At 43.2% G+C, this 26,580-nt stretch overlaps 1 protein-coding gene across 3 annotated transcripts in view; it reads right to left on the reverse strand.

Moving 5' to 3' along the window:
- MTM1 (myotubularin 1) overlaps positions 1–26,580 on the reverse strand; it is a 96,488-nt gene that overhangs the window by 52,207 nt on the left and 17,701 nt on the right. For 2 of the 3 annotated variants that reach the window (XM_081808121.1, XM_081808123.1), the window contains exons 2-5: positions 20,236–20,308; positions 17,919–17,991; positions 16,136–16,230; positions 3,831–3,941 (exon numbers count right to left, since the gene is read on the reverse strand). In XM_081808121.1, coding sequence (XP_081664247.1) covers positions 3,831–3,941; positions 16,136–16,230; positions 17,919–17,991; positions 20,236–20,298 — 342 coding nt within the window. In that variant the 5' untranslated portion in view covers positions 20,299–20,308. Of the gene's footprint in view, positions 1–3,830; positions 3,942–16,135; positions 16,231–17,918; positions 17,992–20,235; positions 20,309–20,472; positions 20,714–26,580 lie in introns of those variants that run through there. The other variant, XM_081808122.1, reaches the window with a different exon arrangement.

Below are 26,580 nucleotides of genomic sequence, written 5' to 3' on the forward strand. Positions count from 1 at the left end.
CACTTTAAGCTCTCATACAAGTAATGGAACATATTCTTCCCATCAAGTTGACTTGCACAGTGTTCTACATAGACCACAGTTAAGTACCCCTGTGCTTTCAGGAACTAAACACTAACGCTCGAAACTGGATTTTAAAAGGGGCTTTCAATACATATCTTTTTGCTAAGCAAGAAAACCTTCTCATACACCGAAACCAAACCAAAAAAGCTCCCTTAAATATCAAGTTGTATTACCTATCAGATATATAACATTCTGTCTTACTTTCAAAGTAGAGTTGTTTCACTTGTCTCCTAAATCAATCATTGTGCTGTGACCGAGTGGCTGAGCACTCAAAACACCAATTCAATTCAGAACAAACGAGCCCCGTGCTGGACCCTGGGGGGAACGTTAGGAGGCAGACAGCTGAGCTGGTCCCTGCCTTCTTGGATGTCACGATCTTTACATTTTTTCAAAGTGCTTTTTCATTTAGTATCTCAGGAGCACACTTAAAGCTTCCTAAGTCTCTGGCATGAAGGACTAGCAAAGGCCTTGCCATTTACAGGACATCCCAGAATGCCCCTGGCAGCAGAGGCGGTATAAAGAACTAGACCCGAAGACCTCTACTGAGTGACCCAAGACTGCTCACTCTCTATACAGATGGCATCTACTGGGCCTTGCCAGCTCTAGGATTCCGTGCTTTCACTTTTAAAAGCACAGAACTGAATAAAATCCAAAACCCAATTCACAACATATTCCAAGAAAACTGGGATATTAGTTGTTGGCTCATGATGCAAAGCAGTAGTCAAATAAAAGGGAATAATCATTTCAATGAGATGACATGCCTCGAAAGGGTTTACAACCGAGCCACGAGCATAGCACCAGATAGCCGAGGATCTGTGGGGCTCAAAGACCTGTGCAGAACTTTCCTCCTAACAGCCTGGGGTCAGCTGATAACTCCGTAACATCACTGTTCTTAACCACTTGGCCAGAACTTAGACCATTTCTAGATAACCATTTATTTTGATCCATCAGTGACTCCAACAACTACTTCTTGTTGCCATCTGATTCAGATGTAATTAAAGGACAGAAAAAATTACTACCTCATCTTGCCAACAAGAAAATTGAAACAGAAAAGGCAAATGACTCACAGGCGGCAGCTCACCAAATCTACAACAGAAATATGAGCATATCCTAAGTGGTAAGTTCCACCTGGTCTCCTTAGAGGCTGAGTCGTCAGGGGAGGGCCCCTGAGAAAGAGCCTTGTGGCAGAAGAGCCTCACAGCCCCCCTCGGCCTGATATGTGGGTCACGTGGCGATGCACCAAGCCTCGCTATAATAAATGAGTCCGAGTAAACACATCCTCGGTGCAACAATACCGAATGGCTGATTTATGGAGACATCATTTCTATAACCCATCTCTAGAGAAACAACACCCATCGCTGCTGACCTCAAAATACCACAGTCTTTAAAACGAGTAAACAGGGGTGAGGCATGGAAGGAGAGAGGAGGTTTTGCAGTGGTTAAGGCTTGGCTTTGGCTTTTTTTTTTTTTTTTTTTTGAGGCTCCAAGTTGTCAGCAGGGGCTGATGTGGTGCCTGGGGGTAAAAATTCACATATTCAGAGCCACCTTATCCTGTGCTGGGACTTACACCCCCGGGTGAAAGCAGAAATCCCTGTGCACAGTGCTGGTAGGCCCAAATCCGTAGGGCTTAGAACGACCAGTCTCCCCAGGGCAACACTGGGGCTGACCTGCAAGACGGGAGAGTCCACCTCTCCCCCGCCACAGCAGGTTCCCTTTCTATCACCTTCCGGTCTGTTCCTGAGAACATGGGACTTGACTCTCATAACATCGCAGTTCTCAGGGAGATAACGGAATGAAGAGGCTGAGCTACAACACTGTTCTAGGCCATCATCTTTGGGCTCAACGCGAATTCCAAGAAACCTAGATATGTGTAACATTTGCGAGTGATGCCTGGTGAGTTGTCCCTAAGCCCCGTTTTTATAATAAACAGTCAAAGGGTAAGAATGCGCTTTATCTTATTAACTCTGGGAGGACTGATATTTAAATACAAATTCTTCCTACTGACAAGGCAACAAACAGGACTTTAAAAAACTCTATTAGAACTGAAGTCACTTTCAAAGTCATCAATATTAGCAACCCAATTTTCCCTTGAGTACTGTAATATAACACTCTACTCCCATGGATTCTTTTATGCAAAAGGCAAAAACACTTCCTTAAAAGTAAATCCCTGTATTTCTAGGCCCCAAAGTGAAGACAGTAGCTGGGATCATACATAAGGCATTTAAGGTAGGTTGGATTAAAACAAAAACCAAAAGAAGGCAAGGTGGGCAGTGATGGAGAATTTCAGTTCAGGCCTAATGACCACACAATCATTTGGTTTGTGATAGAGTGTACTAGTTAGTCTTCATCTTTTATAAACTGGAGACAATAAAGCAAACATACCATATTCATAACCAAAACACAATTATAGGAGATTAGTTTTAAGAAATCACAGTGCTGGGCGCCTGGGTGGCTCAGTTGGTTAAGCGACTGCCTTCGGCTCAGGCCATGATCCTGGAGTCCCAGGATCGAGTCCCGCATCGGGCTCCCTGCTCAGCAGGGAGTCTTCTTCTCCCTCTGACCCTCCCCCCTGTCATGTGCTCTCTCTCTCTCATTCTCTCTCTCAAATAAATAAAATCTTAAAAAAAAAAAAAAAGAAAGAAATCACAGTGCCTGGGCGCCTGGGTGGCTCAGTTGGTTAAGCAACTGCCTTCGGCTCAGGTCATGATCCTGGAGTCCCGGGATCGAGTTCCGCATCGGGCTCCCTGCTCAGCGAGGAGCCTGCTTCTCCCTCTGACCCTCCCCCCTCTCATGTACTCTCTCTCATTCTCACTCTCTCAAATAAATAAATAAATCTTTAAAAAAAAAAGAAAAAAGAAATCACAGTGCCTGAGCAAAGGTCACATCTCCCAGATCTAGCTGTGAGAAGCACTGGAACAGATGAGCTCCAAGCCCCTTCGAACTCTTTCTGGGATTGGACATTACTCTATTCTATTATTATTCTATTTGGATTATAACCATCTGACACTTAATACCTGGAAAGGAAGTTTTCTTGCCAGAAGGTTTAGCCTGTTGTCTGCAAAATGATCATCTCACTGTATTTGGATCCCAACCTTGCCATTTGTTGGGTAATCTTGGCTCAGTGACCTAACTCTTCTTAGGCTTAAGGCTTTGTAATGATAAAATGGAGACGCCACTGTCCATCTCAGAGGGTTGCCCGGAGGACTGAATGCAAAGCACCTAGCATGTGTCTGTACCGACAGAGATGCTCAATAAACAGTTATTATTACAGCTGAGTAAATGTTATTAACATTAAATCTCTGTCACCCACCATGCCAAAGCAAAATGTTAGGCAAAATGTTACCTCTGAAAACTAAGCAAAAGTTACAAAGGTTGTTAGAGGCACATCCTGTTCACAGAGGGTAAAATCTCTCACATTTCTCTTTCCTTTCACGGTGTGAAGATGTCTAGCTGGTAACACATCACATAAAGGGACACTAGGAGCAGACTCAGGCAAAACTAAAAAGTGTGAAAATTCTATCTATAAAGTTTTCTTCCTATCCAATCAAGCTGACAGAAGGACAGGTCTGAGTCCTCACAGGTCTCTTTAATAGGAACTATTTCCCCAGGAGGTTTTGGAAGCCTGATCACAAGGGAAGAACCACTCTTGGGACTTAGATGAAATAGGGTCTTTGATTTTTTTTTTTTTTTTGGTAAACCCCCATTAACTGTTACTCAGTATTCAACACTAATGTGTCTTTTTTCACAGAAGAAAGTACTGAATCTCTTACTTTACAAGTAATATCTAGACCATAGGAATTTTCTCCTCTACTTGTCGCGCCTCCCATTTTTTCAATTCTGGAGATCACACCCAGAGGAACATCAAGTATTAGAGCAGAATCCTGTAATGGACAAAAATGCAAAAGTCAGTATTTCTGCCAGTATCATTAAAACATAAAAACACTTTTAAAAAACCATATGCTTTAGGGCACTTTTACCTTGGCCCTTTTTGCCACTTTCTATGAACGAAAATATGATACAGATCACACATAAAAGAGCAAGCATTACAACAGCCAGTTAGGCAGCCAAAATGCATCCCCAAACATTTGCCATTCTGCAGTGCCTACAGAATAAAGACTAAACTCCTAGGGACACAATTCAAGGGCTCCGTGGTGTCACTTCCAGCTGGTCTCTGCAGGCTTTTCTTCCACACCAGTCTGCACTCCAAACTACATGAAAACCTTCACCATTCCTCAAGCATGATCTACAGTCAGGCCTCTGTGCTTTGTGCATAGTGTTCCCTTTGTCCAGGCTGATTTAGGTTTCCCCAACCACCAGATGTTTTCCCATGGCTTAAGCCCTGGCCCAACAAACGTCACCTCTAACAAAGCTCCGCTTCCTAAGTAGACAGAACCGAACTGACCACTCCTTCCTCTGAAGTTCTACAACGCTTGGTTCAGACTGCGGCTGCACCGCTTGTTTTACCCTGTCTGCCAGGAATGCGCAGGTCTATATTCCCCACACCAGAAACCAAACATCTGGAAGTAGCGCCTAGCTGAGGCCTGGGTGCGTCTCCCTCAGGAGATGGGCCTGGATGCACAGCAATGCCGCTCCATCATTCCTCATCCCAGTGCTGGGTGCAAGGGGGCCGTACAAGTGCCAGCGAGCCAGGATCGCATGCGTGATGTCACACCAGTCATCACGAGCTGTCAGCAGCCGCCACACACAGAGTCAGTCGTCTGTGCCAGGCGCTGCCGTGGGGGCTCTGCACGCCTCATCTTTCTGATTTTATCCTCCCAACCATTCCGGATGTTGGTGCAGTATTCCCGTTTCCTGACGCGGCAATCAAGGCTTTTGAAAGCTTCTGTAACTTCCTTGGTAAATATGGGGAAGGTCTGAGATGTGAGCCAAGGTCTGGGAACACACATCAAAAGAGCCAGACAAATGGTCCTACGCTTTTGCCTCCATAACTGCATTCTTAAGGGCTTATCTTATAGCTATTGCACAACAGGATGAACAGTTACATGTGCGAAGATGCTCTGTGGAGCCAGAGGGGGTCGTCAGGGTGGAGAAAATGACCGTTAGTCAACTTGAAGGACTGAGCACGCAGCTCCGAAAACAATTACAGTACATGGAAAAACAAGCTTAAGTGGAAAAAAGCAGCATACAAACTACACTGATTACAGTAATGTAAGATATATATTCATGTGGCCAAAGATAGGGAGGCCTACAGAAATTTGTTTAAGTCCAATATTTTCTTAAGTGCTGTGATTACTTTGATAATAAAGAAAATATTTTAAAGCTGTTTACTGAAGTTTTGTCCTTTAGAAGATGTTCCTTTTGGGGGATACAAATAAAGTTTAAGTTTTACCTGAAATCCTTCTCCTTTGTACAATACAAAAACAAAGCATTTCTTTATAGAATATAAATATAGCTCATGGGTATTCTAGAAATTCAAAAAGTATAAGAATGGGGTGCTTCCATGCCGTAGAATACTACTCAGCTGCAAAAAAACAAGGAACTATGGATGCACACAACGACACGGAAGGTTCTTAAAAGCATCATGCTGAGTAGTAGATAAGGCCAATTTCAAAAGATCACGTACTGCAGGGAGTCCATTTATGACACTTTTGAAGTGACAAAATTAGAGAGATGGAGAACAAAGAAATGGTTGCCAGGGGTGCGGGGAAGGAGAGTGTGACTACAAATGGGCAGCATCAGTTGCAGATCTTGATTGCTAGTACGTGGTTCCATGACTTTATCCATGGGATCAAATGTCACAGAATTTTATGCAGAAACCTATGAAAAAGTGAGTGCATGAAACACTGGTGAAGTTCAAGTACAGTCAGAGTCTTAGTGAACTGTATCGTGCCACAAAACTCCTGGTTTTGATCAAGCAATACAGTTATTGGAGAAGCTAGGTAATGCACTAGTTTTCCAAGTTCTTGAGCGTTCATAATTATTTCAAAATAAAAAGCTAAAGAAAGCGTAAGAGCACGGTTATCATGGTGTAGACAAAAGACTGCAAGCTCTTACATTGGACAAAATTGGTTCAAATGGAGTTTTGACATTTATTAGCTGGATAACTTGCACAGGTTACTGCACCTCTCAGCCACATTTACCTGTAAAGTAGGGATGATTAAAGATCATGGACTTAAGCACCTGGCATGGTGCCTGTCACGCGGTAGCTAGGAAACAATGGAATTTATTATTATTATCACAAAGAATATCTTAGTATTTGGAAGACGTAACTGTGCTCTACAAATGTAGCGGATCTTGCAAGCAGCCACATACAGGTCTTTTTTTAGTTGTTGCCATGGGGTGAGACACCTCACATGACTAAAATCCAAATGCCTAGAGGAAAAAAAAGACACTACTCAGTAACTGTGTACATTCCCAGCTGCATATTATAACATGTTTACTTCTCAATACAGTCTAGTTATTAAAAACACACCATCAGGGAAGCTGTTCTGTTTGGATTGAGATTTAGGAGTGTCCAAGTGTATTCCTAAATGTCAAACTTATACCTAAAAACACATAGATTAGACACTAAATAAAAGTCTGATGCTCTAAGATCAACATGGAAGCAAGAATGTAAACAAAACAGATGAGATCTTACTGTTCTTTGTCCTTGTATAGAGGAAATTCTATAGCTCTGATTACCCTGATCCAACACAAAACAGAAAATGGGACAACTGAGGAGAACCAGCCAGTTCCTGACCATAGGTGCCCAGTTTAATGAGGCTACTTGCCATGTTCTCCCCGAATGACAGGTTCAAGATCAGATAACCCAGCAGGCCAAACTGGAAGATCCAGAAATAGGAAAATTAACTCTGTAGAAACCTGAGCTGTTACTATCTGAATATTATTAAATATTTAAGAATTCTCAAAGGTCCATTCTAACTCAAAATTCTGTACCTCTAAGGATCTAAAATAGTTGAGAAGTAAACAGAACAATCTAAAAAAGATGCATTCATTTACCATCTCTCTCTTGAGTGCATACTGAGTAGCAGAAACCGTACTGGACGCTAGGAACCACAGAGATAAATAAGATGCAAGTGTTGCCCTGATGGGAGATAGGACACATGTGCCCAAAGAGCCACAATGCCATCACAGCAAGACAAAACCCACGTCCAGACTGATGGGATGAGAGGTCAGAGGAGGGCAGAACAATTTCCTATTGACTGGGTCTCATGAAGGTTCTGTGCAATGGCAATGTTAAAGATGATCCTTACAGAATGGAATAACAGCAGATGTAGATTTACCTTCCAGAAACAAGTTAACAGTGACATCAGCTACACGTGTGGAAAAGTATGGGGATTTTATATATGAAAAACAAAACAAAACACAAGTGGATCAGGTTTAAAACAGGACGGCAGGGGAATTCCCCGGGGAGCACCCCAGGGCTTGGATCAGGGTGACTGGGATCCATGGAATGTGTTTCCAGAAGAGGAGCACAAGGACAGAGCGGTGCTTTTTTAAGATTCCTTTGGCAGTCCTGAGCACTGTGCGGTAGCAAGGAAGGGACTATGCCCATTCCTTGGGACTCTGGAAGCTAATGATTTAGGGCAAGCTGAGAGGGTAGGAGAACCCGAGAGTGGAGTGACCTAGGTGGGAAGCAAAAGGAGGAGAAAATGAGCCACTGGGGAAGCATCGGCAATGACTCCGATTTAGACCCAGACAAGAGATGTGAAGAACCCAGAAAGGGGTTTTGGAGAAAGATTAACACTGTCACTTTGAGATACACAGGCTTGGAGGTTATGATAAATTAATCAAGTACAGATAAGCAGGAGGCAGCTGGAATTACAGAACTGGGAGAGATTCCAAAGGCCCCTCAAACTCAAAATGTCCAGAACGAACCACATGATGTTTCTCTCTCCAAATTCCGTCTTCCTATCTCAGTGGCTGGTGCTCCATCTGCCCAGTTACAAAAGCGGGAAACCTAGGAGTCCTCCTTGACGTCCCCTTCTCTGTTATCCCTCATCCAATCTTGCACATTTACCTCTTACATCAATCTTGAACCTGTCAAGCCCTCTCCAACTTCTCTGGACCACTGGAACAAGCATAGCGGTCTCTTTGATTGGACTGTTGCTCCCCCAGAGCCTGCCCTCCACACAGCAGCATAGGTGATCGCTGACAAAAGTCAATCTGATGCTATCATTCCTTTGCTTAAATCATGTCCAAAACTTCTCACTGCTCAACTCCAAACACCTCCATCCTGAACAGGGACTACAAGGCCTTAGTCATCTGGCCCCACCCTCCTCTCCCTCCTGCCATTCCTCGCCTTTCTCCTGGCCCCAACGCAGCCACGACTGGCTCATCCTTTCATGTTCCCCTTGGTCTCAGTGCCTCTCGCTGTTCCCTCAGCTGATTCTCCCCACCCAGCCCCTGCCAAGCATCCAGGTAATTCTTATTCATTCTTCAGACCAGGGGTCAAACATCATTTTCTCAGGACAATTTCCCAGGCTCCTCAAACAGCTACACTCCTGTACCACTTGCTCCTGGGTTACTCACGCTCGGCACAACTTGCTGTTATATACCCGGCATGATTATCTGATCAGTGTCTGTCGGTCCCATCAGAACGAAAGCTTCATGAGGGAGAGACCATGTCTGCCATGCACACCACTAGATCCGAGTGCCTGGCACGGTGCTCGGCACACGGCGGCCTCTCAAATGGTCAACGAATAAAGAATGAAATGAAGTCTGGTAAAGAAGGGGAAGAAAGAGGATGGTACTCTTGGGGAGGGGGGTAGCAGGGATCCAAGACACAGAGACTTGAGCAGGTCTACAGGGCGGGGTGGGGACAAAAGAGCCAATGGAAATCACAGATGGAAGACGCAGAATGACCGAAGGGGCACTAAGGCTCTGAAGGAAGTAAAGAGGAAAGGAGACAAGGCTCAAGTAGAGGAATTTTGTTTTGGAAAAAAGGCAACCAGTCCCTTCCCCTCAGATGAGAGGAGGAGGAGAGCATGGGTGAAAACAGACAGTAGCAGGTAGTGAGGGGGGCGGTTTCTGGGAGCTCAGGAGGAGGGGTTTTAACTGTTCAGCAGAGCAAGACAGGAGGTCAGCTGAAGAACATGGAGGGTTGGCCAGTGATGCGGTGGGGGATGGAAGGAGAAATCAACTAGATATTAAAAAGAATTGCCCAAGCAGGGGGAGACCCTGAGGTCTGAAAGCCTGCACTTGTAAAGGAACTAATGAATTAAATCTATGTGACTTGCATAGCACGGCCCAGTCACCCACAGACCCTCAAGTTTGGGGGTTGGCAAGTTGGGAACAACATGGCAATAAGGGGCAAGGGAACCTAAGGTTCGGTGGATATTGTTTTCACCTGAAAACAGCACTCATTTTGCAGCAGCAATATAAGGAGGTGATTCAAGACTGAACTTTAACAGAATACCTATAGTATGGATCCTATGTTCCCACTGAAGTTCTACTTAGACACATGAGGATGTCTTATTATAGTCTTTTTAGCATTATTTCAGCTCCCTTGAAATGAAAAGAGGTGCTAAATCTACTAGACTGAAGAACCTAAAGAAGGACAATCTCAAAAAGTCTCCATTATATTTTCATGAAAAGAAAAATACTACAGGTATCCTTGTCGGTCATCCTCATAATGAACTGGATGGGCCTTCCCTCTGGGAAAGAATACAGATCTGGCTCTGAATGTCCATAATGGGAGAGGGTAGTGTTCAAGGCTCACAGCTCCATTTGCAGCCAATGAGAGAGACCATGGAAGCTAAGCGCTGCCATACTTGTTAGATGCCCAGCTACTAAGTGGCATGATACCTAGCACCTGCTCAAAGCTCATTTCAGACCTGAATATTTCAGAGACAGTCTGACTGACACACAAGCCATCCATCCATCTTAATTCTCCAAGCCCTGTCTATACACTGATAAGCCATCAAAAAGCAAAGTAAACAGACCTCATTTTTCTCGTCCCTCAAAGAAATACCTTTATGAACTACAGGTGAACGTGTGTTCCATCTTTATAGAGGGTCTTAAATGGTACTAAAGAATCTTTGGGTAACACTCTGCCTAAAGAATGGAATCATTATGTTCCTATCTTTTAGAGAGATTTCTCCTTGAATTGAATCCAGGAAGAACATACTGTTTCTGACTTACTGTCAGAAAATGAAAGGTGTGTGCACAACACGTTTCTCATCTCATCAGCATCACTCAGTTGGAAGGCCTAAAAGCCTCCATTCCTCTAGCTACCACACATCTGCCACAGTCCGTTCTAGTTTAGGGCTGTGTGGAGTGACAGGGAGTGAGAAATACCAACTTTCAGATGGGATTACCTCTGGGGTAAAGGGGAGATGGGGTTTCTTCAGCTGGGTGGTGGATCCACAGATGTTTAGGTTATTCTTTATAAACTTCCTATCTTAAATATTTCAAAACAATTTTTCAAATGGGGTGGGGATGGATGGGTGCTCTAGGTGGAAAAAAAAAAAAAATGGCTTGAAGAAAGGTCCGGAGGAGAAAGCACAGGGCTTCGTTAGGGGTCAGTGAGTAGGGCACCTGAGCCGGAGCGTGGGGTGGGCACACAGGAGAGAGGTGGGAAGGTGTCACGTCCCTAACTTGTGGCTAAGGCATAGGACATGAGGGAGGAAAGGAGCCACGGAGAGTTTCTGAGCACGGGGATGGTGCAACTATAAAGAGGACTTCAGGAGCCAGAGAGAAGGAAGTGGGGAGAGGCTGCAGGCAGGGAGGCCAATGTGTGGCCCCTGTGATGGCCCAGGACAAGACCTTGGACTAGGGTGGGGCACATGTGAAGACTGTGGAGAAGGAGGACGGGGCAGGGATCCCAGGCCCCTGGGAGATAAGCAGCACCAGCCCGAGAAGTAAGAACACCAAAAGAAGGGATTGGGAAGGGAGAAAGAGCTGAAGACTCCCACCTTGGCCCACACATCTGGGATGGGAGGCAAAAAGCCCAGGGGTCTTGAGCAGGCAGTAAGAAAGGAGAAAGGGGGGAGGCGCCTGGGTGGCTCAGTAGGTTGAGTGTCAGACTCTTGGTTTCAGCTCAGGTCATGGTCTCATGGATTATGGGATCGAGTCCTGCGTCAGGCTCCATGCTATGTGCAGAGTCTTTTTGGGGATTCTCTCCCTCTGTCCCTTCTCTCCCTCCCCCCCCACCTGCTCTCGCTCTCAAAAATAAATAAATCTTAAAAAAAAAATGAGAAAGGGGCCAGAAGAAAGGCAGCCCTTGAAACCCAAGAAAGCCCAGGGGTGACTAGGGGATGGCTCTGTCAGTTGTGGCCAGATGGGGGACAGCGTGTGGAAAGGAGCGCGGCCAGCATGCAGTGTTCTCCTGACAGAAGAGACTGCTGCCGGGGAGCAGAGGAAGCCCTGGGGAGGAGCAGGACTAGAAAGAAGCGTGCAGACCCCTGGGAGGTGGAAGGAGGAGCAAGAGACCAATCAGACTGGCGTCTCCACTGAATGGGTTCCCACCGGGGCTCCCAGTGACCTAATGACCACCCTCTGTGGCCTCTGCTCATTCTCTATCCTGCTGAGTCTTGCAGCATTTTGTCCGTGGTCCCCTCCCTTCTTTTCTGAGTCTTTTCTCTTCTACCAACTTCCACCAAAGCCTTTGCTCAGATTTTCTCCTGCTCCCACCGCTCCTGCTTTCTCTTCTCAGTTGGCCCTGGGGCTCCCCCCCACCCCCCCGCCCTGGGAGAATGTTCGTGTGGCTCAGCGCGCATCTCCTTGTCACATCTTCTTCTCAGGTAATCGCGTGGATGTATGCGGCTTTCACCAACACTGATGTGCTAACAACTTCACGAGCTTCAGAGTCACGTTTCCAAATGCTTCGGAGACTTCTCCACTCAGTGGCTGTATAGTTATTAAGTCCACATGTTCCGAGAATCCCCAGGGACTCATCTCCGACGTGTTCCTTCTCCCGTGAGGTCCATTTCAAAGGCAAAGGATCACAGGCATCATTCTCGACTCGAGTCCTTCCTCTAACTCCCGCCTCCAAATGGCCACCCCATGCTCCTGAACCTTCTGTGCTCTTCCTCCTGTTGCAAAGACAACTGTGCGAGGCCCTGGCTGCCCACCTGAACAACTAACTTTTCCACTGCTCTCCCTGCCTCCAGTCCCCCTCCCTAATCCATTAGACACACTGCAACTGGACGTCCCTTCCAGAAACCCACATCCAACATGTGGTCCTCCCCATAAGGTGTGCACTGCTGACCCGTGACTTGCGAGACTCTTGGGGCGGACTCTTCTTCCGGCTTCATCTCCTGCCACCCCACTCCCCCTCCACCCTGTGCTCCAGCTCCAACAGACCACTCAGCTGTTGCCACAGTATGTGGTCTTCTCCATATCGTCACACAAGTGTGAGGGAAACGCTCTACCTGATATGCTCCTCCCTCTCTCCCCTCCTGTCCAGGAAATTGTTACCATTCTTCAAGACTCGGTTCAAATATCACCTCCTCTACAAAGCATGCTAGGACCCATCACTCGGCTAATCACCGTCTCCCTCATAACCTCACAATGTTACACAACCACAGCAGGCTTTGTCATAATACACCCCAATTACTCGCCTCTGTGTCGTTCACCAAGCTCAGCGTTAGTTCACCGTGCTGCTTGCTGAAGGTTCCGGAATAAAGTTATGAGCACATGAACGAACAAAGGGTTACTTCGCCTTTCTCACCCACTATAGCAGCTGAACCCAAAGTGTTCCTGGAAAGGAAGCTGAAGCAGTCTTCCCCCTGGTAGTCTACAGATTACAGAATATTACATGCCTAAAGTGCCCCCGCCAAATTCCTGAGCACCCTCAAGGTCAAAAGGGGGCTATGACATTTCCAAACTCCAGAAACACGGTTGGTATTTGAGATGCCACAATTTAGTGAGGTCCGCATGGCAGTCAAAGCACAGCGATGAAGCCTGTCCCCTCCCAAGTTCACTCACAGAACACGTTTTTACTGAGTGCCTACTGTCTACTGGACCAAAAGGACTCAGCATTAGTAAAGGCCAAAGACACATGGCAGCAAAGAAAAAAGACCAGAGTTCCTTCGTTCAGCAGCCCGCCTAAACTTCTTCAATGTGCCAGGCTCTGCCCTCCGCACTGAGGGGACACGGGGGTGGGGGGTGGGGAGACAGACAGACAAGCATCCCTGTCCTCAGACAGCCAAGGAACAAGATGAAGCAGTGACATATATAAAAAAGGAGGCGGAGGCAAGTGCTCAGGAGAAACAAACAAACATGGAAAGGAAAGAGGGCGTGTTGGTGGCGGGGGGCGGGCTGCTCACGAGCACTAAGCGCTAACGGAGAGGCGTGGGAAAAGGCTGTGGGGACACGAAGAGGGAGGGGCTCCTTCACGGGAAGCTGGAGGAGGCTCGGAAGAGGGCATGATTGTTGAGGTGGGTTCTGGACAAACAGCATGGGCAGCAGTGGCGGGAGCTGAAGCAAGACAAGTCACAAGGATTTTTATGCCATGTAAAGGACAGTGGATTTTATTCTGTGGGCCACAGGGAGCCAATGAGAGTTTTAGACTGGAGAAGTAAGCTGGCCGGCCTAGTTCTAAGGAGGATCACTCTGGAGGCAGCATGGAGGGCAGAGTAGAGGGGGGATGACCACGCAGGAGGGCCACAGGGACAGTCTAAGGAAACAACCACTGTGCTTCTACTGTCCTGGGGAACGGGGCGGGCAGGAAACCTTGCCCTTGACACCTCAACGAAGTGGGACTGCGGACTCCCGTGTCAGACCACGCTCCTGCAGCAGTGTTTACCTACCTGAAACCAACAGGTGTCCGCTTCAAAATGCCAATAAGAGGATAGCTCTTTGTCAAACACACAGTGTGCAGCAGAATCCACAACTGATACTCTTATTTAGGGCTTTAAGAAACACTATGATGACTATGTTTTGAGGCTTCTGCATAACCACTTACGTGGCTTTCTTTAAAGGATGTTTTCTGCCATTAGCTTCTTGCTTTTATACTTGGACTAAATGTTATAGCCGATTGGTCAAAATGTTTATGTAAAACAGTGGAAGAAGAAACTAGTAGTCAGTGTCCAATGGGCCTTTTATACACCCATTCGGTGCTAATCCCCACCTTCTACTATGCCATATGAAAACCAACTAAAGCTTGCTAAGTGCTTCCCCAATTAATTACAAAAGTCCCACGTGCTCATTCCAAGTGGAGAGGAGAAAACAGAGCATGCATAAGTCCACTCTCCAGATCTCCCAAGTACTAACACACCTGCTGTTATTTCTTTCCAGCCTCTTTTCTACAGACAGGTTTTGCTTGGTTTATGCAGTTGAGATCATACAATCTTGTCATGGCATCACAGTTTTAAAAATTTCCCCAGTTCATCATCAGTGACAGCATAAAATGGAACCGGGCATGCGTGGCCGGCCAACAAGCCAAGAGTCTCAGAGGAGAAAGGCACCGTAACACTTGCTTTAATTCTCATTTTTGATGACTCTTGCATATATTAGCATAAAATCTCTCAATCTGTCTCAATTTGACCCTTGGGAGCCATACAGAATGAGTCTGATCCCTGCTCCACAGAAGGCACTTCAGACATTCCAAGGTAGCTCTGTCATGCCTCCCTTCCGTCTTCTTTTCTTCAGATGAATCATCAACACTTATTTCAATCATCGCTCATATTGCAGCCCCTTCACAAGCCTGGTTCCCTCTGTCTGAACCCTCGCTGGTTTGCCAATGTCCCTCTTAAAACATGGCACCTGGATTTGAACACGACACTTCAGATGGGACTACAGTCTCATTTTGCTGGCCATTATATTATACTTTTGTTAGTTAAGCCTACGGGGATATTAACTTTGTCAGCAGTCATGCCCAATTACTGGATCAAATAAGCTTGAGCCCCTATTAAGACAGACCTGACCTCCTCCATCCTTTGTTGGTACAACAGGTTTGTATAAAGTAAATGTTATCTACATGAAATGTATCATTAGTTTCCCGCCAATATCCTAGTCCATTAAGACAGTTTCAAATCGCAACTGCATAGTCTAACACATTGGCTACTTCGCAGTCTTTCACATATGGGACATGCATACTTCCTATGGGTTCAACTGCATTGCATTAGACACACTGCAGAGGAGGGGCCCTATACAGCAAGACATTCGTTACCGCCCTTCCTGGTTGGTATCAAGGCTTTAATCCAGTCTGTAACTCCATCTAGATGTACCACCACAATTTGGCCCATGTTTCTTAGTCATATGCCTCAATTTAATCAGGACAAGCTGTCAGTAACACAGTCCTAAGGAAATTATGGGGTAAAAGCAATGACACAAAAGCTACAATCCCCCAACATTCTTTACATCTCCTGTGTATAAACTGCTGTTGGGCTACTCTTCCACATACCCTGGACCTATCCATTCTTCCTTGGCCCCAAATACAGCTGCCCCTTCAGGCTGTCCTGGACAATGGCGACCCACTGCATGCACCGTAGGTCCTTCAGCGACAGCCACGCAGCTCTTCACTCATCCCTTCCCTTCGGGAGCACCTCGTCCCCATCTCATTGTTCCATCAGTGCTACATGCCTTGAAATGCTATGGCACACATTTCACGGCCACAGAATGAAAAGGTAGATTGGCACTAAGCCACACCATTGGCTTCCTAGTGCTAAACCGCTGTCTAGTACTTTGTGATTGACCACTTGGAAAGTTCTAGAGCAAGGGGCCTTAACAAGGGATTCGCATCAGCATCCTCCTCTGTGAAGTCTTAAAACTTACGACTATACCTGGACCACAGGCCTGGACACTGTGATGCAGGACATCTAGGGCATCTGTAGTGTCTGTTAGGCACCCCAGGTGGTTCTCGTCTGCGCTTCTGGTAAAGAACCACTGTTCTCTACTCATTTCTCCAAACTAGCGAATGGGTCCAGTTACCAACGCCTCCCCTATGTTCTGAGGGCTAAAACTTCTTACTTTTTAAATCCACACTATTCCTACGTACACAGGTGTTAGTGGTAAATGAGCTTTGCATAAGCCAAAAATTAAGAGCCGAGAAGCAAATACATCCCCCATGTTAATCTGATCCACAGGCAACGTTGCCAGGTAGAAGAGACACAGTTTAGCATTATCTTTAACAGTTAGGGTCATCTTTATGGTCTTAGATTCTACTTACCATTTCCAAACTTCTTAAATAAAGACGATAATTTGTGATGTAAACTCTTCCCTTAATGGGGCCATTGAAAGGACATATGTAAATAACTTCTTTGTCTATTAAGATAAAAAAAGTACCCTAAAATAATGGAAATATATACCAAGATACACAACAAATGGCACTCATTTAATATCAACTATGTGGCTAAGAATAACTACAGTAAAAAAAGATCCCTGGAAAGGTTGAAAGGCGGGCACTGGCCGCGTTTCTACGTTACCGTGCCAGGTCAAGTGGGGCCACAGGTCACCTCCAGGTACCGGCATTGCTTCCCTGAGCTTGACCAAAATGCTGGCACCACCGAGGGCAGAAGTGGTTGTAAAGGTAACTACGGAGCTACTTCAACTAGAGGACGGCCATTCAGGCAGGACAGTCTTGTGGACTAACTGCCAGATAGGGTTTGAGGTTGGCCAACCTCTAATCATGCAAACGTCATGATGTTTTAAATAAACAAACGTCAGTGGTAGAAATATTCCTACAGTCTATTCTTTCTAATAGTCCAGAGAAGAGTTTTTAGCTAGACTCATTTCGATCATTTAAGGGACAGAAAACAGATGGCCAAGAGAATAGTACATCTTTAGTAGACTCAAACATAAGGAGAGACTAAATCAGGAGACTTAGTTTATTATCATAAAAAGATCTTTCTGTTATCTTTCAAGGATGTCCCTGAATGTGTTAACGGCTTTTAATTCTTCTTAACAATTTTGAAATCCCTTTCTCCTCGGGTGCTAAATGAAAAATACCCAGTAAGGTGACTTCATGCTAATTCAGTACAGGACTCCCTCAGTTAAGCTTCTGATGCTGACGCAGAGCACCAAAATTTCATATATGAAGGCCACCCAAAGTAAGCTATCCTCTTTGCTCTTATCCAGAATTTGGGATGGACACATGCCACTGGTTTTCAAGACTAGCATCGTGTGCAAGTCTGTGGATACGGAAGAGTTTCTCATGGTGCATGGCTAACTAACTCACAAAGGCACCATGTCTTACACCATGTTTTAGCCATTGAAGCTAAACAACCCAGACCTTAGTGAACAAACCAAAAGGTTCCCTGAAACGATGGTAACTGTATCACCACCAAATACATGGTAATCTGAGGCAAGGGTGTCAGCCCTAATATAAAATGTGAATGCCCACAACATCAGCATTTGGCTTAGAAGTTGTCAGATGCTCCTGTATTCTTAAGCCAGAATGACCTGGCCCTTCCAAAGCAGATCCCTTCCTCTTAGAATGAATTTATCATGAAAAAGACAAGTCTACAATCGAAATACTGCATCAATATTACTAACTCCAGTTATCGGACAAACAAAAGCTATCATAAACCAGTATGGTCTCCTATATTTCAAAGAGAAGACTATTTAGACGTTAAGTCTTTAGGTTGATCATTTTAAGGCATACAACCTAGGCTGGAAAACCTTACTATTACTTGGTTCTTAAAACCTCAAACCATGAGAGCTTAGAGCTCCAATAAGGACATTCGAGAGAGAATCCACTTTTTTTTTTTTCTCCAAAATAATTCTGTCTTGGGTACAGAGGGGAAAATATGACTATCCTGGATAGCATGAAACTCTTCAAAGAACTCTGATCAAGAAACTAATGCAGAGAGTTCTCCTTATGTTAACACTTTTAAACAAAGCTAGCCTATATACCTAAATCTGAGTTCTAAAGAGAAAGAGGGATTGAAGCCACCTGATCCTGCTGGGATTCTCATCAAGTAATGCAAATCCTAACTTCACAGGACCCTTACCAGTGATGCGAGTTTCTCCTGGAAGTCGAGGAACAGCCTCACTGAGGTCCCGATTAACTCCATCCCTAGAAGTCTGGAAATGAAACAGGGCATCAGAGGAATAACATTACATTTGCAGATTTTTAAGCAACCTGGAACACAACCAACCAGAAATATACTTTGTAAAGAAAAAAATTAGAGTGATATTTATCGTTATAGAAAAGTGGCACAGAAAAAAACAAACGACCAAAAAATACAACTTAGCTTCAATATTCATTAGCTGTGTTAACTTTTAGTCTGTAAATAACATTAGCACACTTTTCAATATTAATTTTTAAATACCCCTTCCAGGAGCTTTACAGTGAACACTGTTCAGAAAAGTGATAAAAAGTCAATATTAAGCATATTCTATAGACACACGCATACTTTGGCATTTTTTTCCATATTAAATATTTAGTCATCTTATGTTAACAGCAGAAATGAAAACTTCATTTCAAGGGGGCCTTAACTGAACAACAGTAATTACAGAATCTTCCCATAATGTCAGAATCTTCCCATATGTTACTTCTTAACGTATCAGGTTTCTTATTCTACTGAGATCCTTCCTCGCATAGGTCACTATATAAAGAGGAAAGGGCGGTCAAGCATTTTAACTAGGAGGGCAATCATTTCGTGTGCGAAGTTAGTATATACTTCCCAAAGAGGGTTTTTGTGACTATTAAGTGAAACAAAATGCACAAGCACACTTCTGTGAATTATCAAGGCCTATGCAAATGTAAAGTATTATACAATAAGAGAACTGTGAATTGTGTATTTAAGTAAGATATAAGCTGTCAAAGTTGGGTGCTCTGCTGGATTTTTAATGGTTTTATCATTTTTATTCAGGCACAAAATGAAAATTCCTAACCATTTTTCAATGTTTTAGTACTTGTAAGCTAAGCATTTTAACTACGAGGGCAAGACCAATTGTTGCCAGCCAGGAATGCCTTCCCCCATGGGGAGAAAACCACACAACTTATATAAATGGTAAGACTGGAAAGAAATCACCAGCATCCTTTAACGCTGCCCCTCACTAACTAAAAACAAGTATAACGAGCAGATGTAATACTCAGTATACCTTTTAAGGGCCACAGTTCGGGGTCAGGAGAAGAAAGTACAATTCAACCACAAAATTAGGGAAACAGATGTTTGATTAACACGGATAACATGGGATTAACATAGGATATACTTTATATTAGAGTCAAGGACTTACAATTAGCTCCATGAAGTAACTCTTGTGTTTAGAACTGATCCTTGTACCATAATGATACCAAATACAATAAAAACTTATAAAATCTTGGGAATGAAAAAGGTCGTTGTAGACATGACACCCAAAGCAGAAAATATGAAATACAAAAGAATGATAGATGTGATCCCATAAAAAACTTAAACCTCTGTATTTCAAAATCAAAATGCCACAAATATAATTAAAAGGCCAATGATAAGCTAGGAAAAAGACCTGTAATGTATATTATAAAGAGCTGATTATCATAATATGTAAAGAACACTTATGAATCAATAGAAACACACCAAAAAGCAAACAGGCAAAGGACACGAACAGCCACTTCAAAAAAGAAATACAAATGGATAATAAACACTATTTTTTAAAAAAAGGTCATCCTCATTAGTACTCAGGGAGCTACAAATTAAAAAACACTAGTTGGCTCCCTTCTGATTGCTTAGGCATCCCTGTACACTGCTGGTGGGAGTGTAAATGAACCTTTCTGGTGGGTAATTGGTAAATGTATCCAAGGCTTCAAAGGGCCATGAATAAAGCTTATTTTAAATTCGCCCCTTCCTTTCAATATATGTTTCAAAATCATCCTCTAATTACACAATTTTCTCCTCGATACTTTGAACAATTTTTTCTTGACGCTGTATTCGTTTCGCTCATACAACTATTTTAGCATCATATTAGAAAATAAGGCCAATATTTCGGAAGGTGTGAGAGCCTGTTCAGTGGGCCTTGGCCTTCCAATATCTCCTTCAGAAAGCTTTTAAGGCCCAGAGATGGCCTAGTATCTTAAATATAATGTCTGGCAGCAGTTCACAAAACAAAGGTTCTCAAAAATGAAGTTACGTGAAAGGATTTAGAAATGCAAAACTTACTTAACACATATATGGCATTCTGTCTTTTCTGGAACAAAGTAGGATATTAAAGAAAACCACATATATTGAAGAACGTACATTATGTGAATAATGAAATTAATAATTCAATAAGCCCGAAATGACCACCTAATATGCAAATATGAGAAGAGAAATGCAGAGAAAGGGGTACAAATTAAATCTGAAAACTTACCCTCTTAATAGACTCATTCTCCAAGGAGTGTGAATTATACTTAGAAGTTGGTGCAGAAGCCATACTGGAAACTCTAGCAAAAAAGACAACATTCAATATCAGCAGATTTTGTATGCAATTTCCAACAATGCGGCATCTGAGATTTAAATATTGCAACTGAGAACAAATGGTACTACGCTCGACAGGCCCCATTTCCGTAGTAGTCTCCAGGGGGAACGAGACACACAAGGGACTTACCACAGCACACAGCACAGGTCACGTGAAAGAGCTCCAACAAATGTATAGGGAACTGGGCAAGAACAGAAAAGGGCAGCTAAGTATACTTGGGGGAGCTCAGTGGGAGACACTACATATACCCCCAGAATGGTTATTCATAGTGTTCAAATTGTCATCTCAAAAAATGCACTGTTTAGTAATTGTGCACCAGTCCTCAAATTTCCACACTTCTTAATTTTTAAAGATAATTTAGAAGCAGCCAAGCAGATTGGTAAAAAGGGTAGACAACTGAACTCACACTCTTTCCGCCTTTAAGAATTCAGTCTTCTCCAAATTGAGGCAATTTAAAGTGGCATGGACTTGATGGAAATCAAATTAGCAAGATTTGATTTGATCAGTATTTTCCAGGGAAAGTTTATACTTCATTTAAATAATGCATATTCATCACAATTCAGGCATAAATGAAAGCATCGTATTCAGAACATACACAATATTTTAATGCAAGGATTTAGACTTGTGAAGACTATTGCAACAACAGAAAACTAAGTGATGCTTTAGTTATTTTATTTCTCAAAGTTAATGACACAAAGAGATCTGTATGAAGTCACTGGGAGGTGAACCACATCAACTAGGTGACTGTGGATATTTATGGGATCTTTTTTGCCAGGCCCATGAAAAAAGCAACCACACAAAATCTGGCATGGCTAATATTAACACACCTTGGCCCAAAACCTAGAGATCTGAGAGCTGCACAGTGCCAATCACTGTCCATAAGTAAGGCCCAAGAGAGGTGACAAAGATGCACATAAAAGTAACCACCAGGATAACGAGGCAAGGATGGCTACATGAGGACATTCTTACAAGACTGCCAGGCTTCCCCCAGCAGAGTTCAGCTCACCAAGGGCAAGGTTGGGCGTCCATCTAGGTCATGGCTGCATCCTGGCGCACAGCTGGCACTCCTAGCTATTTGGTCAATGAATGAGTATGTACAAGATACACAATATTGTGAAACATGATGGGGTGAGCTAGTACCTTGGTTCACCAAATCCTAAAACAATGGACCTAGGGTGCTACCCTGAGGCTTAAAAATTAAAAACCATGGCAAAATAAAATGCTTCTTTATAAACTTAAATCTGCAACTATTAAGAGGTAGCACAATCTAAAATTAGAAATAGCTTTTTAGAAAAATTAATGAATAATTTAAAAATGAGTGAAATTCAGATAAAAGCTTAGAAAAAATAGCTTCAAAAGACCTCTCTAACCTCAAGTTCAAATCCAAGCAAAATAACTCATTATTCTCAGAGACAGCAGAATGGATGAGACAGACTAGTGAGAGCAAGTCAGATGTTTCTGCCCTGAAATTATTCTATGCACTAAACAAGATTATATACTTGAGGGATTTTCTTCAGTAACGGATATAAAATTACTTTTTAATAATCAGATACTACAGTATTTAAAACATTTTAATAATATAAGTCAATGTTTTCAAATAACATTAAATTACTACTGTCAAGTCAATATAAGAAATTCAAAATGCTGGGGTATACAGTCAATTCAGTCTTCACTTTCCTGTTCATGTTTATAAGTCATAAAAGGAAGAGGAGTCTTCCTATATTTTTCAATCCTCGTTTAAAAAAATTTCAATTTAGGGGCACCGGGGTGGCTCAGTCAGTTGAGTGTCCCACTCTTGATTTTGGCTCAGGTCTTGATCTCAGAGTCATGAGATCGAGCCCTGTGTCGGGCTCCTCACTGAGTGTGGAGTCTGCTTGTCCCTCTCCCTCTCCTCTCCTCTCTCTCTAAGTAAATAAATAAAATCTTTAAAATAAGAAACTTCAATTTAAAATGAACTAAATATAACAGAGGAAAGTCCTCACGTCCCCCTTATTTCTAACTACCTAACAAGATATAACTAGCTACACAAGTCACCCTTTTCAAGTGTACAATTTAATGGTTTTTAGTATACCCAGAGTTGTACCCAGCGTTAGAACATTCTCAGCACCCCAGAGAGAAACTCTGTACCCATTAGTCACATATCACTCCCCATTCCTCCTGCCCCTAAGTGACCACAAATCTGCTTTCTATCTCTACAGATTTGCCCATTCTGGACATTTTATATAAGGAATCACATACAGTTCACCCTTAAACAACAAAGGCTTGAACTGCGTGGGTCTACTTACACATAGATTTTTTTATAGTACTGTAAGTTTATTTTCTCTTATGATCCCCTTAATAACATTTTCTCTAGCTCGCTTTTATTGTAAGAATACAGTATGTAACACAGACAACATAAAAAAATATGTGCTAATCAAATGTTTACACACTTATATGTGTATTTTCAACTGCGTGGGGGGCTAATGCCCCTAACTCCTATGTTGTTCAAGGCTCAACTGTAATACGCAGTCTTTGTTCAAGGGTCAACTGTAATAGGTCTAAAGTCCTGATATTTTAGAGTTGCACCAGAAACTGCTATTATTAAAAGTTGGATCAAGCACAAATCTGAGAAATCCAGGGGTCCAAGTAACATGGGTTAGTTCCATGAGGTTTGCTTTAAAATGTCATAGGTGAACCTTTCCGGTGAATGGTTCCAATTGATCCCTGATGCACAGAAGCTGGAACAGCATGATGATGGAGAGCACAGATGTTAGAGCCAACTCCATTCAAATCCTGACTCTGCAACTCACTATTTGACCTTGGGCGGGTGATTCAACCTTCCCACTATTCAGGCCTTCGGCTGCTACGATCTCTGTATTTTTGCAGCACAGATGGGCAAAATGAATAAATACATGGGACAGGCTCAGAACAGGGTTCTGGTATATACATTAACAAATTATTAGCATTTTTTTTTCAATTATGAAAGGATACTTATTGAATGCTGACACTAACAAATTCTTCTACAAATTAGTCTTGACCCTATAAATACTAGCTAGAAAGTTAACTAGCACAGGGATAGTGCATGGCCAGCAGTGACCTAGTTATAAAGCTTCTCTTTAAAAAGTACATGAAAATACCCTTTTGGTTACATTTTGCCCAGGACCCCTAAAGATTGAGTTTTCATCCTTTTTATCTAAAAAACATTGAATTTGGGCTACCCTGGCTTTAAAGTGAAATTGAAACTTAATTCCTGTATCTATTTCTATCTATCCACACACACACACACACACACACACTATAGGAATCTAAAAGGTAGATATCTCTCATTTTTGATCCTGAAAAAAAAAACTTTTGTCATGCTTTCAGCCCAATCCTCTCTCCATGACAGAGAAGATGACCAGAAGAGCCCAGAGGATGTGTGAAAAGGACCGGTGCAAGTTAATGGCAGGTCAGCTCTAGCCTAGGCCTCTGCACTAACACTGGAGTGTCCTTTCCACCCAGGGAAAAATGCTTCCAAGTGTCTCTATTTTGAAGAAACCACGTTGGATGTGACTGGTGCCAATCCCAGCAGAAATGGAGTTTTAGACTAAGAAGTAGTTAGGAAAACTCAACTCATCTAGGCAAACAATCATTGGGGGCCCCAAACTCCTTCAAATAAAGCTACATAAAAGTGGCATTATTTAATAAATCAAATGTGAAAGTCACAAGATGGTCTTAATTGGATCTCTCTTTACATTCAAGACAACTAAACTCAAAGGTCTCATGGTGTCACTCTCTTTGCCCCTCCTACACTGTCCTCCTCAACTCTCTTCCCCATCTCCGTCTATCTCCCACCCTCCACCCTTCTTTCTCTGCCTCTCTCTGTCCATCTCTTCTCCCTAGCACCTGCCACCTTTCAGATAATCCGCTGTTACTGTCTGCCTCCCCCCAGCAGAATACAAGCCTCCAGCAGAAGGGGATTCTGGTCTGTTGTACTTACCGCTGCAGTTACAGCGCCTTTGACAGTGCCTGGCACTCAGCAGGTACTCAGTAAGTGCTGGTTAAATGAATAAATGGACTGGGCAATAAAGAGCTGGCCCAAGACCTGAACCGTTGTTCACCCAATATTTCATTTAAGCCAGAAGTTCATGCAAGCTTAAGAAAATGGTAGAACAAATCCTTGGCCAATCAAGATGCTCAAGGCAGGATGGCTCTGGGTAGCAGAGTGGCAGCATTAACTTATGCTGCTTTGAAGCAATTTGCACCACCAAGAACTGGAGTGCTGCTGGCCTCCACTATAGACTTTTCCCCTGAAACAGACCTTCCAAATTCAGGTGGGGAAACCTCTTCCCCCATACCCTGCTTCCAGACTAAGAACCTGTTCCCCTCTCTGTTGCATATGAAAAGCAGAATTCCACAAAACACCTGCAGCAGACATAACTATAAACACTTTCAAAGGTGGGCCATCTTTGCCCTTATTATATAAATCTAAAGGCAGTAGAATTAGAAAACAGTTTTGACCTCCACCCCATAGGGCCTTTGTGAGCAAAATCTAAACTCCAAGGGAAGCTCTAGTTCCCATGGTCACCTGACTGGAGATCAATGGCCCTCCATCAGTGGTCTAGGAACTTTCCATGTACAAACAGTGATAAAAGGTATGCAGGCCTTCTGTTTGGATTTTACTCAGTGTGCTTTCTTACTCTGTGTTGATGTGTAAATGAAGTTTAAAGATAGTTTTTCTCTGGAGGCTCCCTTGAAAGCTGTGGAAAGCTACCCAGTCTGAAAACCCACTTCTAAAGCCTGCCAGTGAGCAAGAAGTTGTGCGTAAGCAGCCTCTGGGTCCAGAATTACAAATCTTTCTGAAGGCGCTCTCTTTACTTGGAAGTCTGTTTTGAAAAAAAAAAAAAAAAGCCACACACTTAGGACAGTGCTGCTTAATACCACTAGACCCAATGCTCCCTTTGTTATTAAAGCAAATTCCCGTAAAGCCCCCTTTGCTAGCCTGAAATGAAAATCATAGATATTATCAACCTAAACACAATTTCAACAAATAATCAATATAGTGCCTAAATTCTAGTATAAAGGAGAAACAAAGGGACAGTGATTTATAATAAAATAATGCATTTTTCTTTTTAAAAATTTTATTTTACTTTAAGATTTATTTATTTATTTGAGAGAGAGAAAGGGCATCGCATGCAAGAAGGGGGAACGGCAAAGAGAGACAAGCAGACTCAGGGCTCGATCCCAGGACCTTGAGACCATGACCTGAGCCAAAACCAAGAGTCGGAAGCTCAACCAACTGAGCCACCCAGTCGCCCCTAAAAAATTTGTTTAAATAATGTATTTTTCAATATATTACACTAAAAATAAAAGCACCCCCCATTTCCAATTTGGCCTCTAGGGGGAGTGTCGCCCCCAATGAGAAGTACTCAAGAATTCCCTTATGTACCTGGAGTGCCTGTATACACAGAATTTACTAAATTAACTTATTCTGATTTTTGCATTAAAGTTGCTTTGACTACAGACCACCTAGGAGGCAAGAAAATGAAAAGGATGCCTTGAGAAACCACTCTGTACAAAAGGGAAATGTTCCTATTCCAGCCATTTTGAGACCAGGTACACTATCAAGTTCCATATGTGCTCGACCCACATGAAAACAAACGATGCTCTGTAAAACTACAAGTTTATTTCATTTTTATACATCTTCCTTCACACAGGGGTTGGCAAACTTCTTCTGTAAAGGGACAGACAGTAAATATTTTAGGCTTTGTGGGCCATCTGGACTCTGTTACAGCTCCTAAACTCTGTGTTGTAGCATTAAAACAGCAAAAGGCAGGGTCGCCTCACTGGCTCAGTCTGTAGGGCATGCGACTCTTGATCTTGGAGGCATGAGTTCAAGCCCCACATTGGGCGCTGAGCTTACTAAAGAAATAAATAAATAAAACAGTAAAAGGCAATAGGGAAATGAAGGGGTGTGCCTGTATTCCAGTAAGATTTTATTTACAAAGACAGGTTGTCACCCTCTGCCTTAAACGATTAAAATAAATGATTTCCAAATGAACTTTCTTTGCCCAAAGTAAGTAACAATCATGCCCTTTTAAACTAAAATATAAGCTATTAGCCACCCCCCATTCGTAGCTTATACCTTATAAAAATGCACTATGACCAGCTGCAAAACCGTGTGATAGGGTTGAAAAAAGAAAGGGATTCTGTATTCAGACCAGTTTGTGTTTCAAATCCCAACGCTGCGGCTTGATTAATAATAATAGTTATGCCCCG

This window comes from Leptonychotes weddellii, chromosome X (genome assembly GCF_054177405.1).
Source record: "Leptonychotes weddellii isolate Sample4059 chromosome X, ASM5417740v2, whole genome shotgun sequence".
NCBI classification, from domain to species: domain Eukaryota; kingdom Metazoa; phylum Chordata; class Mammalia; order Carnivora; family Phocidae; genus Leptonychotes; species Leptonychotes weddellii.